Source organism: Gymnoscopelus braueri, assembly GCF_963280865.1.
Source record: "Gymnoscopelus braueri genome assembly, chromosome: 6".
Classification (NCBI taxonomy): domain Eukaryota; kingdom Metazoa; phylum Chordata; class Actinopteri; order Myctophiformes; family Myctophidae; genus Gymnoscopelus; species Gymnoscopelus braueri.
Genome location: NC_137607.1, coordinates 30015876 through 30031507, shown reverse-complemented (window position 1 = coordinate 30031507; position 15632 = coordinate 30015876). Strand labels below are relative to the sequence as shown.

The 15632-nt window shown below is 43.5% G+C and overlaps 2 protein-coding genes across 3 annotated transcripts in view; one reads left to right on the top strand and one right to left on the bottom strand.

Annotated features, from left to right (window-relative positions):
* Nucleotides 1-2812: 2812 nt before the first annotated feature.
* On the bottom strand, nt 2813-10169 carry sirt5 (sirtuin 5). Its single transcript, XM_080431512.1, has 9 exons — nt 10058-10169; nt 9006-9118; nt 7882-8015; nt 7154-7379; nt 6616-6703; nt 5958-6011; nt 5609-5732; nt 5266-5381; nt 2813-3977 (listed from the first exon to the last, which is right to left on the bottom strand). The coding sequence occupies exons 2-9, from the start codon at nt 9109-9111 to the stop codon at nt 3905-3907; spliced, it is 921 nt and encodes a 306-aa protein (XP_080287638.1). The 5' UTR covers nt 9112-9118; nt 10058-10169; the 3' UTR covers nt 2813-3904.
* Nucleotides 10170-12767: 2598 nt separating this feature from the next.
* The window catches only part of phactr1 (phosphatase and actin regulator 1), a 43138-nt gene continuing 40273 nt past the window's right edge, over nt 12768-15632 (top strand). For both annotated transcript variants that reach the window (XM_080430034.1, XM_080430035.1), the window contains exon 1: nt 12768-12944. In XM_080430034.1, the coding sequence (XP_080286160.1) occupies nt 12833-12944 (112 nt within the window). In that variant the 5' untranslated portion in view covers nt 12768-12832. The remainder of the gene's footprint in view (nt 12945-15632) is intronic.

Below are 15632 nucleotides of genomic sequence, written 5' to 3'. Positions count from 1 at the left end.
AGACCCAATTACTGAAAATCAGTCTCCAGGTTTTCTTCAGAATATGTATGACACTGATATGCTATGACACTGTGTATGGCACAATTATTAGGAGTCCACTAGGACAGTGGTTCTCAAATGTTTTATTTTCACGGACCCTCATTGGTTCAATTTGTACACTCTCAGAGTTACAGACTTGTAATGGTCATTTAGGGCTAGCTGTTTATGTGTTTGTTTACTCATTTTGTAATGTCCATGGCAAAAATAGAATTTTGACAAATTGTCACTGTCACTTTCACTGAAAGGATTTCTTCCAATTTTAGACTTTGAAATAGGCTTGACCTATTGTAAAATGTTATGGAATCGCCAGGGAGAAGCCATCTACAATAGAGCCACATTTAGGAGGGAGGCAATGGCAGGTAATTTGGTGTTTCTTTGGATCTTTTTTAACCCTAACTCTAAAGCCTGTAGTACTTAGTTTAGTGCCTCGCTGTGACGCGTTGTGAGCTAGTAGATCTTTGGTGCACAACTAAGTAGAAATCGGCATAACTCCAACCCTAACCCCTAAAAACCAGGTCTATCTCTCAAATTCTACTATACTTGTGGGGACATTTGGCCCTCAAAAGTACACACTTATCTTCAGGTATGCCAGCAGTAACACAGAAAGGAAGCTGCCATGCATAAAATGACCCTGCTCACTGTCAACTTATCCCCCCCGCCACCCCCAACTACGTTCTTGTCTTCTCTCTCTCTCTCTCTCTCTCTCTCTCTCTCTCTCTCTCTCTCTCTCTGACAGGCCTGGGCATCACACACTCAGATTGGTGTGAAATCGCCGCTTAGCAGGCGGGAAATGGGCTCTTTTATTTTTGGAGCACAGTCACAGGGGAACATCAGACGATCGTCCACTCTCTAATGGGCAGGTGATGTAGGCGGGGCAGCCTCACACACCCTCACACACACACACACACACACACACACACACACACGGACACACAGACACACACGGACACAACAGATGTAGATGAAGGTACAGTAGAAGGAAGGTGGGGAAGGGAGACAGCAGAAAGGAATGCCAGTGTGAGATGCAGAGACGGAGGGGAAGTGAGAGAGATGGAGGGAGACAGAAATGTGCAGATGTACAAGCTCATAGCGCGGCACCAAGTGCTGCGCTATGAGCTTGTACATCTGCTATTTTTGAATAGCCAAAGTATAGAATATGGTTAAAGTGGTTAAAATGATTGTGACACTATATTAACTAATTTTGCTGGGGACCCCCAGGAACCCACCCAGGAACCCCAACCCACTTTGAGAACCAATGTAGAGCAGTGCCTCTCAACTGTTTTAATAAAAAAAAAAACATAATTCCCAGAGTTACAGACCTGTAGGTCCCTGGACCCCACTTTGAAAACCACTGTCCTAGGGGATGGTTATCGGAACCCCTGCATTCTATGCTTTTTAATTGGTCACAGGCATAATCAAATGATTATAACTTACAGCTGGTTTTGTTTAATTAAGATTTTTTTGTTAATGTTAAGCTCTGTTAGTATGGTTAACCACTTGCACCCTGGCTTCCCTATTCTGGGGCAAACCTTCGCACAAAGATAGCAGATCAGGTTAGCAGATCTACAAGCTCACAAATCGCTGCAATGTGATGCATTGTGCTATTTTTAGATTTTTAGTGTAGAGTGAAAACAGGAGGGGCCGTATAGAGGCCTGAGGGACTCCGGTCAACCGTATAGGGTTTAAATGAGCTCAAATGGTTTGCTTTAACCTCTTACAACCTGGCAACCCTATTTTTGGCCATGTCATTAAAGAAACATTTTCAGAAAATATTTTAAAAAAACTCAACACATTGCTTCGGGATGCGTTGTGAGCTTGTAGATCTGCTATTTTTTCTATTAGTCCCTGAAGCATGATCACGCACATTGACCCCTGGACACTACCCAGTATAACCTCAGCAGTATAGGGACTTGAGTGCCTCCATTAAAAAGGCTGGGGGGGAGAGAGAGAGAGGGGGGGGGGGTCCGGACACATTAGCCAAGTCATTTGACATAGAACAGTCCCTCCTCCACACCTGCAAATGAGCGTCTACACACAGCCGCCCTCAGTAAGAGAGTGAGGCAAGTCACAAGAACAGACAGGACTGGGCCTGTGTGCAGTGTGTGTGTTTAGTCTGAAATGATGGAAGAGGGGAGGGGGGGGGGCAGGAGGTGACAAACACAATCCCATCTTTACCCAGAGTGGAATATCACCAACGACAGAAAGGCACACGCACGCACACACATGCGCGCGCGCACACACACACACACACACACACACACACACACACACACACACACACACACACACACACACACACACACACACACACACACACACACACACACACACACACACACACACACACACACACACACACACACCTAAATAGGGGTGGCCATAGCTGAGTGGGTAAAGAGGCCATCTGGTAATCAGGAGGTCCCCAGTTCACCCCCTGCTCGCCCAGTCTGTGTGTGTGTCAACGTGTCCCTGAGCAAGACACTTGGCTATCACTGTATTAATAGCTCTAATAAGTTAGTATGGGTAAATGCAGGACACATTTCACGTATGTTAAGTGCAGATGTACAGTGACAAAAATACCCCAAAGGAGTGGGGACTCAAATGTTATCACCACCACACACATACATTACACACACCACTACCATCACCAGCACAACTAACACAGACACAGATCAAAATCATGGTGGTTCAGGCTGCCTTGTATAGGATTTCCATCTGAAGTAATCAATACAATTCACACAATCTAAGGAACCAATGAATTCAGAGTCTCATCAGTGAGTAGGAATACAGCTTTATCTCATTGGATTTGAGCACACTTCCTTTTGTTCCAACAATATTCAGACACATGACAAATACATATATGACAACACTTCTAGAAAATACACACCCAAATCCTATACAGCTCTAACCAAAGCAGAGCAAGGCATTGCTTACCAATTCAGCCTTTTATCAAAAATGAACCCATATACAGTACTAACTAGGATAATACGCCATAAAACACATATCCCAGACACAAACCAGTTCATTTGGAGTGAATCAGGTTTTTCCTCTAGAGCACTGGCAACTAAACACTGCCCCCTGCCGTCATAACTCTAAAATGCATTAATTGTAGCAGTAAAGGCTGCAAGAATGTTATATGGTGTTTATTTAACAAATGGCAATTATTTGCTACGGCCATCTTGTTCATAAATCCTGCTTTTAAAAACAACAAAGGCGTTTGTTTTACTGTGATTTTAAGTATTATTTTAAACCATAGGAAGTTGGCTATTTTCTGGCAGTTAGCGCAGTAGTAGTGAGATTTGTCATACTTTCTTAATCTTGCCTGGAGACAATTTTACAACAATTTTAGTCTGGTGTCTGGAGTTAATTAAAAGCAATGAGTCACAGCGCGATTGGGTTGGGTTAAACCAATCAGGCAGGCAGGAGGGCGATTACATCTCCCTGCAGAAAGGTCTTGAAAGCGATATGCTGTTCTGGTTTTAATTGTATACAAATCTCCAGATCAGCTACAACTGATGTCGTTGCATCCAAGTCAGGCAAGCCCTTCACCACCGCCATTGTTGATTTTCGTACTGGTGCTGTTGGCTGTCCACAAGCCTATATTTCTGTGAGGATGCGGATTTGAGAAAATATTCCCAGACACCAGACAAAGGGTATATACAAGGGAGCAGCATTTCTTGTTTGGACCGCGACAGGCAAAGAAACTCTCACTGGATTATGGGTTATAAATGCATTTGTTTGATGGGCCTAATTCATCCTTCATGTGGCACTTGTTCCAATAAAGCCCTTAAGCATTAGACAGTCTGATCTACAGTACATAAAGTGACACATATCTGAAGAGACAAGTCAGATTCGAGACTCTTCCTCAATTGTCCTCGGCCTCGTGGCGAGCGAGTGCTGGGGGCAGGGTGGTCCCACAGGGGCCATGGAAGTGGAACCTAAAATCCACACATACGTGTACACACACAAATACACATGTCAGAGTGCTCTCTAGGGTGTAAATCTGATATGTCTGATACGAAGTTTGTGTGTGTGTGTGTGTGTGTGTGTGTGTGTGTGTGTGTGTGTGTGTGTGTGTGCGTGCGTGCGCGTGTGCAAGAGAGGCAAATACAGAGATTGAGAGAGGGAAGAGTGACTGAGTGGCTCGTCCTGTCCACTCCTATTAACCATGGTGACAACTGCTTCTTGCTGCCGGTGAAGCGTAGCAAGGCTGACCTACAGTACACCCATTTATTTAAATCCTCCCCTTTAAACCCTTCAGAGCTGTGCGTGTTACTTCATGTAGACGCAGGGTTCCCCAATTACTTTTCCCCAATAGCCAAATTATGTCTCGGGTACCAAGCCGAGGGCCAGGGGCATTGTGCCCGGGCGTCGAAATCGTGCAAGATTTTTAGTTTTTTATTCTTTATTTTTCTCTAATCGAGCTAATTTGACACTGTGTTATTTTAGGCCTGGGATTCTTAAATCCTGTGTTGAGGGTCACACAAGGAGAAAATGCACTCTGGAAACAAAATAAGTGTGCTTGAAAAGTAATACAGATTAACAGCAGCCAGTTGTACATACTGAAAATCAAAATAAGTCCAGAATCAACAATTTACTTACAGATTACATTACATTACATTACAGTCATTTAGCAGACGCTTTTATCCAAAGCGACTTACAATAAGTGTATTCAACATAGGTAGGGAACGAAAACTACTAATCACCAGAAGTCTTTAGTGCATTTTCTGCAAAAACAAGCAACCAAGAGTATACCTAGCGCTAAGGTAAAAGTGCAATATATCAGCTACCTATTTCCTCAAACAGATGAGACAAAATAGCTAAATCAAATGAGCATGAGCTAAAACTAATAAGTGTATCGACTAAACAAGATCCAATAAACAATACAGCAATAGAAAACAAGCTTTCGTACAACTAACAAGCGTTCGTACAACTATGTGTTGTATGTGCAACAGATGTGTTTGTTAGTCTGCTTGAACAGTAATACAGATTTTTATTTTATTTTTATTTTTTTATGACAGGAGTCGTCGCGGGCCGAACAGTTGCCTCTCGCGGGCCGCAAATGGCCCGCGGGCCGCCTATTGGGGAACCCATTGTAGAGTGACACTCCATAGTGAAGTGCGAGTGGGGAGGGAGCCGTTTGGGCAACGGCAAGTGAATAGTGAGTGAGTGAGTGAGTGAGTGAGTGAGTGAGTGAGTGAGTGAGTGAGTTAATGAAACACTGACTTGAAGCGCATGGTGACTGGAGTATCTTCCATGTTGAACTCAGCCACAGGGACCCCTCTGGCTGCGACTTGTGGGGCAAACATGGCTGCAGGGTACACAATGGACGATGTGCCGACCTGCAGTGGACAAGAGAGCAGAGAAGTCAAATGGCCAAGTGGTTTACAGTGAGAAAACACCACTGTGGTCTAGGGACAATGGTGTATGTCTGTCTGGTAAGTAAAACGTTTTATCAGGGCGCTTCAAATTACCCAAAGTAAGACACGTTTATTGCAGGGGTGTCTTTGGGTAGTCTATTTGAATAGCCCAGGAAAAAAGGTTTTACTTGTCTTGGACAGAGACCTACCACAAGGCAGAGGTCACAGTCTTCGAGCTCTTTCTCTACGAGGCTCAAGACGTCAGAGTCCAGCGTCTCTCCAAACCAAACCACGGCGGGTCTGAGGAGACCATGACAGCCCTCCTGCTCACACCTGGATCACATGCAATCAGAAAGACACACATGGTGCAAATAGTAAGGCATTATGTTTGAAATAATTGATAAGAAAACCGGAATAACATAACTGTAGTCCAGGTTTCCCAAAGGGGGCATACCCAGGTCTGGTTCCGGTTCAGTTACTCATAGCTTTGCTAGACTGGGTGAAGCACCAGATTTAATACGGAAACAACTGTGTAAAGAACATCTGTGTGTATCTCACCTGGGCAGGTCCTGAGCTGGGATCCCGGCATCACTGGTGTTTGGGTCTGGAGCACTGAGGAGATATTTAGATACGTTTGTTGGTTTACAATTACATGTATAGCTGTAAATAGCATGTGTAGTTATTTCCAGTGTAGATGTACTTAAATATGTCAAACTCCAAAGACCAAGTCATGTCTCTCATAAATGCATAACCCTTTTGATTCTGATCAACAGTCTAGTGTAGCTCGAGCTAAAGGAGTTTTATTTATGCTCCACCAGAAATAGTACTTTATTTTCTAAATGTGGACTGGAACACATCTGGGAAGACATGTTATGTTGTCCTTGTGTCTTGTGGGGTATAGTTGTGTATTCATTTGATTTAAATCTAGCCCAGTGATGAAGGCAAAGGCAAATTTGACAGAATAAATGGCCAAGTCAGTTATGTATTTGGCCATTTAATTTAGCAAATGTGAAGTATCTAAGTAGCTAAGGTTGCTCACGTGCCATAGACACAAGATTCAAAAACTAGTAAAAAAAAAAAGAATGAATGTGGTGTGGGTGATGGCTGATGACATGGTACTGTACTGAACATGGTCAATGTGAACATTTTATTTTTCTAGCAACACATTTGGAGGAAATGTCTACAGAGGCAAACCTCTTGCAACTGAAGCTCTTACCCTTTGCCATCCAGGGCAGCACAGATGGGGCTTTTGTGATTGGCTGTTTCATGGCCGCAGCTCATACAGCGCGTCCTGAAGAGACTGCCTGGATTCCCAAACACCAAAATGTGTAGATGGGAGGGGAAGAAGGCAAACATAGCCAAAATGGACAGAAAATAAGCTGAAGTGAAGTACAGTACAGTGTTCAGACATCCAGCAGTCACATTCTATGTGCATCCAAACCCCTAGCAGTGAAGGGGCTCAGTGCTTTCATTCTGCTTAATAGGGTTGTGTCAATGTACAGTATCAGCCATTAGTACGGAGATGCATCCATAGATAGTCTACTTGTGCCCAAAACAACCCTTATTTGCCATACTGTATAATTCCATTATGCGTATGTAGCTATCAAGGGTTTCCAGACTATGAAGAGTCAAACCTGCAGGTTTATTTGGAGGTGAAACTGAAATGGATGGAAGAATCAGTTGGTATCAGCCTAGTGTTTTTCAAATGATCAGATACTGGTATTGAACAATAATGTTTGTTCTCTGCTACGTACCGTGGAGCTCCAGGACATGTTTGGACCCGGCGCGGCGGTGGAGCTCGTCAATGTTCTGAGTGATGACAGTGACCCTCCGGCCTTGTTTGGCCAGTCGCTCCTCACACTCGGCAATGGCCAAGTGGGCGGGATTAGGATTCTTGCTCAACATGACCTCACGGCGATAGTGGTAAAACTCCCACACACGGGACGGGTTCCTGGAGAAGGCTTCCATAGTGGCCAATTCCTAGCAGAATGGAGAGAGTGAGAGATAGAGACAGAGAGGCAGACACAAGAAATGTAGATGGAAGGAATGAGAGGATACGGGTTACGTAAGTTCTGTAGGTACTAGCCTACTTGGTGGAGACCAGAAAATGAGAAACACAATCACAAAAAACATGCCTTTTTTTCTAGCTATGTTTCTGAATAAGGATTTGGAAAAAATGTGTCCATGCATTCATCTTCTGTAGATTTGACTACTGTAACAGTGTCTTTACAGGTCTTCCTAAAAAATCTATTAGATGTCTGCAGTTGATTATGAATGCTGCAGACTTAGCATATCACTCCAGTTCTTAGATCTTTACACTGGCTCCATTTATGTCAAATTGATTTCAAAATACTGTTGTTGGCTTACAAAGAACTGAATGGCTTAGGTTCATATTATAATGCTTAATAATATGGTTTATAATGTGTTCCTTGAATTTCCTTGTTGAAATGTGCTGTATACAAATAAACTTGCCTTGCCTTACCTGTGCCTGCCATTTCCTCCAGTATCCCCCCTCTCCTCTGAAGGTGGGGACCCCACTCTCTGCACTCACCCCTGATCCAGTCAGAATGGCCACGTGCTTGGCCTTGGAAAAGATCTTCCTGAATGCTGCCACATCTAGACACACATAGTAGATGCAAGCACACGCAAATTCACATACACAAAGACGTACACGTACAGTACAAACACACCAGACATCAGGGGTTCTCAAAGTGGGGTCCCGCGATCCCCAGGGGTCCTTGGGGGGGTTTCCAGGGGGTCCCCAGCAAAAGCAGTTGATAAAGCGTCACAGTCATTTTAACCACTTTATCCATCTATATGTTTTGCTATTCAAATAATATAAATAGCATATTTACAAGCTCGATGTGCGAGCTTGTACATCCACTATTTTTGAATGATTTTGAACAATATCGAAAATGTGTGCTAATTTTTTTTTTTGCATAAATCTTCTCGTCTGGGGGTCCCTGGCACAAAAGAAATTCAGATGGGGGTCCGCGGCCAAAACACATATCAATTTGGGGGTCCTTGACATGATATAGCTTGAGAACCACTGCCATATAGCTTGAGAATCACTTACTAGCATCATTATACAGTATGACATCAGTGTACTGTATCTATTCAATCCACATTTTACCCATTCAATCCGGGAAACGCATCTGAGTCATTTTAGATTTGAGCTATTTTAGATTTTATACTTTGGCTATTCAAAAATAGCAGATATACAAGCTCATAGCTATGAGTTTGTAGATCTGCTATTTTTTGAAAAATCGTAAAAAATGTGTGCAAATCTTTGAATGTGTATATTTTTTAAAGCGAACATCTTTAACTCAAATCTTTGCTTCAAGGGGTCCCTGGAACTAAATATTTTGAGATGGGGGTCGGTGACCAAATACATATAATTTTGGGGTTCCTTGACAATTATGAAAAAGTTTGAGAACCACTGATATTATAGCAACATAGGTTTTACAGAAACCTGTTAGGATTTAGAAGACATTTGCAGATGCGTCCCCGGAATGGGTTAAATGCTACTGATTCAACTGCCTCCAGGGATCATGCAGTGAATGATACGAAGAAGTGAAGTCACACTGTATTGTACAGGTACTGTACCTGAACTGGGTCGGGTCATGTCTGGTCTATTCCAGGGGTTTCTCAGGCAGGCACACAACAACTGAGAGGTTATTGTGCCTCTACTGGTGAGCCGTTTTAAGATCATCAGGGTTCTGGGGTCAGGGGAGGAGAATATATGAGCAATCAGCGTAAACCAGTGGTTCTCAAAGTGTGGTTCAGGGTTCCTTGAGGGGGTTCCAAGTAAGTGCCGTAACTCTGAGTGTACAAATTTGTGTACACATTTGCACCCGAGAAAATAGTTATGGGGGGTTTGAGAACCACTCGTGACATTCACTGCCGACATTTGTCCCTTTCCTCCTTTGTACATGCAGTGTTTTGTATTTGTTGATGATATGCATTATTGTGTTATTTCTATGCGATGTTGATTAATTGAATACATAGGAACCACAATGGAAACAAGTCCCCACTCCCAGGACTTTTTGTGTTATCCATTTAGCCTAAATGTCTGACTGTACAGTTGTTTACATTCCTGACTAATAAAGTATTCAATCAATCAACAATAAACATAGTCAGACGTCTATGGATTTGACAGGTCACCCCCCCCCCCATATTTCTCTTTTGTATTACTACTCGTTTATATGATGTGTATGTGTCTGTCACTAAATGTTTCGATGAATTGAATACACAGGACCCCAATTGTTTCCATTAGTGCTATCTTGGGTCTAATCCTTTTTTAGCATCCTTTTGTACAGACTGTGTTTTTTGGCAAACTGATAGATAAAGTATTCAGAGTCTCAGAGAAACAACTGTTATATGTGGAGTGGAGTACTGTACATGGACATTATGCTGACTGGTGGGTTGTACTGTAACTTTCAGCATTCTGAGAGCAAACTAGCCCTAGAATGGCTGTGATAATACACACAAACTACAGCTAATAGCTGGTGGCTAACGTTACCATGCTAGCAGTGTTGTTTAGCACCAACCAGCCAGCAGCATCGTCAGATGTCAGTTAAAATGTTAAGCACCGTGGTTAGAGTAGCATATTGTTTCAGTTATGAAGCTGAATGAATGTGTCAACTCTTATGAACTACCTTTAGACTGACGTCGTCCACAGGCAGCTGTCTGTCAACTGTCTGCACCATCAACCTACTAACAATACATGGAGCTGTTATTATTATGACTATAAATAGGAAGGAACTCAAGGAACCACTTCTTCTTTGGAGCTTAAGGGCAGCTTGCATCCTTATGTTGCATCACTGCCACCTTCTGGAATTATTTAGATCCTACATCGTCCAGTCTGTCGTTGTCTCCGCCAGGTCGAAAGGCAAAGTTGGCAGGAGTGCTCCGCGTTTTGAACAAAATGCCTCAAATCATGAACACAGCGTGCGATTTCCGTGAAACTTTGCACGCACATTCCCACTAGGCCGAGGAAGAAATGCCACTTGGCAATTTTCAAATCAGCCTCATGGTGGCGCTATAACAGGCCGACTCGTGTTTTTACCTGTAACCGCACCGATCTGTGTAAAACCAAGGAAAAACCTTTGCTAATGTATTTTTCACATCTGCCTTTTATAGCGCCACCAGGAGGCCGACTTATGTAAAACACATTTTTGGATATTACTCCTTCAGATTTTATCCAAATTTCACGCAAATCGGTACACATGATCTCTACAGTCATGTGATCAAGACGGTTAGATTTTTCATATTCCATCCTGATTGGTTAAGATTGACATATAAAGTGACAAGTGTAAAGGTCCTTACACACCGGAGCGATTTTTTCGTGCGAATAATACGCTTTTTTTAAAAACCTTATAAAGTCAATGAAGCGTACATGGCGCGAAAAAGCGGAAAAGCGAAGCGAAAAAGCGTCTTTTAATTATTCGGAACGAGTCCGAATTTTGCGTATATTCGCACATTCGCCGGTGTGTAACCGCCTTTAGTGTGCAGGAGTGGTCCGTTTTTAACAAAATGCCGCAAACCATGAATGCAGTGTCCGTGAAACGTTGCACAACATTCGCACTACGTTGAGTATCAAATGAACATTGCCCTATTATAGCGCCACCAGGAGGCCGATTTTTGCGAATTTTTTTTTTTTATATTAGTCCTACAAATTTTGTCCAATCATCAGGCAAATCGGTATGCATTATCTCTATAGTCAAGTGATCAAGACGGATCTGTCCGATTTCTCATATTCCATCCTGATTGGCGAATTCCGAACATTGTTGGCCCACAATAACCTACCTGACCTGGCGGAGACCTGTGCTCCGAGGAGCACTTTTTCTAGTTTTCCTATCAGTCCTGTTCTCTTCAGAAATACTACATTCAATGTTCATTACATAATAACATTTTTACCCAGTAAGGAAATTAAATAAATCCTTATAATCCTAATATTATAACTTTCATCCCATTCTTCAGCAGGAATATCTTCCATTTGATTCTTCCGATTTGTCACTGCTTATATGTGTGTATAGCCTTGGATCAAGACCATCATATGTATTTCATCAAGTCTGACTTTAGCTTTCATATCTTATGCAAATGTCAAAATCGATAAAATACATCATGATAGTCTTGATCCAAGGGCATGGCTAGTATATATAACACACACACACACACACACACACACACACACACACACACACACACACACACACACACACACACACACACACTGTATATCTGTCTGCAGCAACAGCCATATAGGCTAAAGTGGAATTAGAGTGCGCCCAACAGGACTGGAGGAAGATTACTCGCCAATGGGATGAATTGTATTATATGAATTGTATAGAGCACCGAAGTCCTGACGTGACTCGTTCATCCCCAGGTTTGCGGAAGTAATTTCTCTATGGAGAATAACATTGGGTCATCTTAGAATCGTCTCATATAAGAATTGTGGTCCAAAAATAAACACCGCGTGTCGGCGTTATTGTCAGGGAGGGGGTTCTGTATGGTTTATGATAGTCAGTCACTTATATTTGATACAGTCTGTTTCTGGCGAAAATGTAACTAATTCGGCGGAAGTAACATTAGCGTTTTCTCACCGTCAGTTGATGCTTCATATCCATAAGAGTCAACACGCCGGGGTCATTTGTTTATTTTTGGAACACAGTTCTTATTTGACGCGATATTAAATACGTCTATGGGATTCAGAACGGGGGTGGAAAACTGCGAACCAGGTAGACAAACAAAGGATGTGTAAATGACGTCAGACTTCGGCGGTCTATAGTATTGCTTGTTATGGATGTAACAAAAATAGCATAACCAGCAGGGGAGGCTGTTATGCTAAAGTCGTTTTATTTTCACCTTATTTCTGTAGGGCACGTACGCACACACACACACACACACACACACACACACACACACACACACACACACACACACACACACACTCAGTCACACACACACACACACGCACGCACGCACGCGCACACACACACACACACACACACACACACACACACACACACACACACACACACACACACACACACACATATAGCCTAGGCTATATAGTAGAATATTTTGATAATATAGCGATGCACTGAGGGCATAGGCCTACTACTACAGTAGGCTAGTATACTGTATAGGTATAGGCTACTGTAAAATAAATTTTGTGTGCATGCAGGTGGCGCCCACTTAAAATATATTAACTGCAAACGTTTGATCATCTCACACAGCTCTCTCTCTCTCTCTCTCTCTCTCTCTCTCTCTCTCTCTCTCTCTCTCCTCCATCATCATCATCATCATCATAATCGCCCCTCCTACACCGTCTGCCTCGGGGTGCATGTGTGTGTGTGTGGCGGCGGCGCCAAGTCTCTCGCAGTCCCCGCCGGTCGCCCGTGGTGGACTCTGCCCGGCCTGGCCAGAACATGGCGGCGGCTCCGGAGGACGTGGTGGACCGTCGGCCGATCCGAAGGGTCCGGTCCAAGAGCGATACGCCTTATATCAACGAGGCGAGGATCTCGCTGCACCTGGAGACAGGTAGGAAGGCTGTAGCACTGTAGCGCTCCATCCGAACAGAGACAATTGTCACCATGCAGTGTCTATATATCTGCGGAAATATTACGGGGAATGTTATCGTGACTGAAACTGTTTCGTGACAGGTGTCTGTCACAAATCAAGCGTGACTTGGGGACAAAATATGCTGGTCTGACGTTATCCATGGTGCTGAGCTGCGCCTTAGTGCCGTGGTAGCCCTGAATATATCAAGACAGTCATGGATGAACTTCAACCTTAGTGTTTGCACTTTCTTCATTGACGACCCGTACATCTACACAAACGTTCACATTTCAAATATAAAGTGCTGACCCCATGGCCATGGATGTTACAAATATGTACGGGCTCTCAAACGTACCCGTTTCTTCCGTATTGTTCAATAAAAAGCAGTTCAATCCGATTGCTGGCCATTTTCTCCGAATCGCCATACGCTTCCAACCACTTGACCCTACTGGTTGGTAGGTGTATTGCACTCTGAAGCGCTATAACTTGATGAGAAAATGGCCACCGATTGTATTAAAATACTTTTTATTGAACAATATGGAAGATACAGGTACTTTTGATGGCCCATACATAATTGCAACATCCGTCGCCATGGGTTAAATACTTTATATTTGAAATTTGAACGTTTATATAGATGTAAGGGCCAAAAAGGGAAAAAGTGCAAACACCAGGTTGAAGTTCATCCATGACGGTCTTGACAGACGACCGTCGTGTGATCCTTGGCTAGTGCCGTGGCGGTGACTACACACCGTGACTCATGCATTGTGAGCTGAGCTCAGCTAATGAGAATTCGGCTTTATTGAAACCAGACAATGATATGCGGTCAGGGGACAGTCAAGAGAAAATATCTTAATTATGTTCCGGACACATACGAGCATCTCTGATTTCATACAGGCTATAGTTGTTCCACATTGTAAAATGCCAGCGTTGCCATGTTGTAGGCTATAGGCTACGAACTGGATTCACCACTGACTGACTGGTACAAATGCAGTCGGAATTGTTCCTGTGTTCATTCCTCTGTTCCCGGAGAGGGTCATGCTGTGTGACAATGGTGTGACAGATGTGACATGCGTGTCATATCGTCTTAAACTGGAAATATGAGTTATTGTTTCCGTTGTTGCCATGGACACCAAGGTACGCTGTGTTATATTGAAGCTGCAGCTCTGCGCGGCGTTTAATGCGAGCATGGCTTTAGCCTATGTCAATTTCCCTAAGCATTTTTAATACGAATAGTATTGACTAAACCCACATGAATCCCTATGATTTCTAGATATAGCTACTGTAGCCACATCAATGCAGCGTCACGTGTGGAACTGTCCACTATTTACTGGTGCTGAAACGGTCATCAAGCAGAATCAGAACCGGTGTTTTTGCCGGTTAACTATACCGTCCACCTCTTTGTTACATGAGTTAACGCATCCAAAAATAGCTTTCACCCGACCGATTATGACAAATCCCAGTCACATGTGTAGAAGCCTACTGTAGGCTAGTGTCTAGCCTATGTTCTCCATTCCGGACAGAGGCCAACTCTTCCCCAGCCAGGCTATTGTTCTGCTTTGCCTGCATTCTCTCCTTAATCTTAACAGCTGCTCTGTTGCATACAGTATAATGCCTTGCTCAGCACTCTGACATAAAGCTATACAGACGAGACAGCAGTCGATCTGAAAGGCGGCTGATCTGAAATTACATTTCCATGTGACATTTCAACAGCACTATTGCTTTCTTTTCATACCTTGACCCACCCACAACTCGCTGTTCTGCTATATTTACTTAAAGGCCATTAAGGATTTATAGCAGTCAGAGCTTTCAGAGATACAGTAGCAGCCGTATTGACTGTAAATGTGGGCTCTATAATACCCCCATCTTTTAGACCTGCTGCTATGACGCATGGCTCTAAGACCAACCGATAACCGATAACTCTTATATTTCAGGTAGATTATTTAACCACAATATTATGTATAATAGAGTGGTTCTCAAATTGTGGTCCGGGGACTCCCAGGGGTCCTTCGGGGGGTTCCAAGGGGTCCCCATGGTAAATTATTACCCGAAACCTGATTTATACTTAGTTGCACACTGGTGTTGCACACCAAAAATAGCAGATCTACAAGCTCACAATGCATTATGATCTGATGCATTGTAAGCTAGCAGATCTGCTATTTTCGTTGTGCAACTAAGTATAAATCAGGCTTTAGAGGTCCGTAACCATGTGAGAGTTATAGGGGTCCGTGGCCTAATGAATACCAAACAGGGAGTCCTTGAAATAAAACATTTTGAAAACCACAGCTGTAATAAGTGGTTCCCCAAATGGATTGGCACCAGGACCTAACCCTGACCATGAAGTAAGGGTGGCTGTAGCTTAGTGGGTATGAGAGGACGTCTGGTAATCAGAGGGTAACCGGTTACCCTATCGGCCCAGGTCTATGTGTTGGAGTGTCCCTGAGCAAGACACTTAACCCTAACTGCCCCCCCCATCATATCACTATAAATAAAAAACATCACGTGGATGCACCTGGGACGTATCATCAGTGTTGTAGCCTGGGGTCGACGGGTGTTTCGGGTCTCGCAACATACACCCTCGCCCAGGTGACCCAGCCGGGGTTGATCAAGCCCCGACTTAGGTCCCAGTAGCTACCCACGGTCAGTCCTCTTAGGGCAAGACAGGGCCCCTCA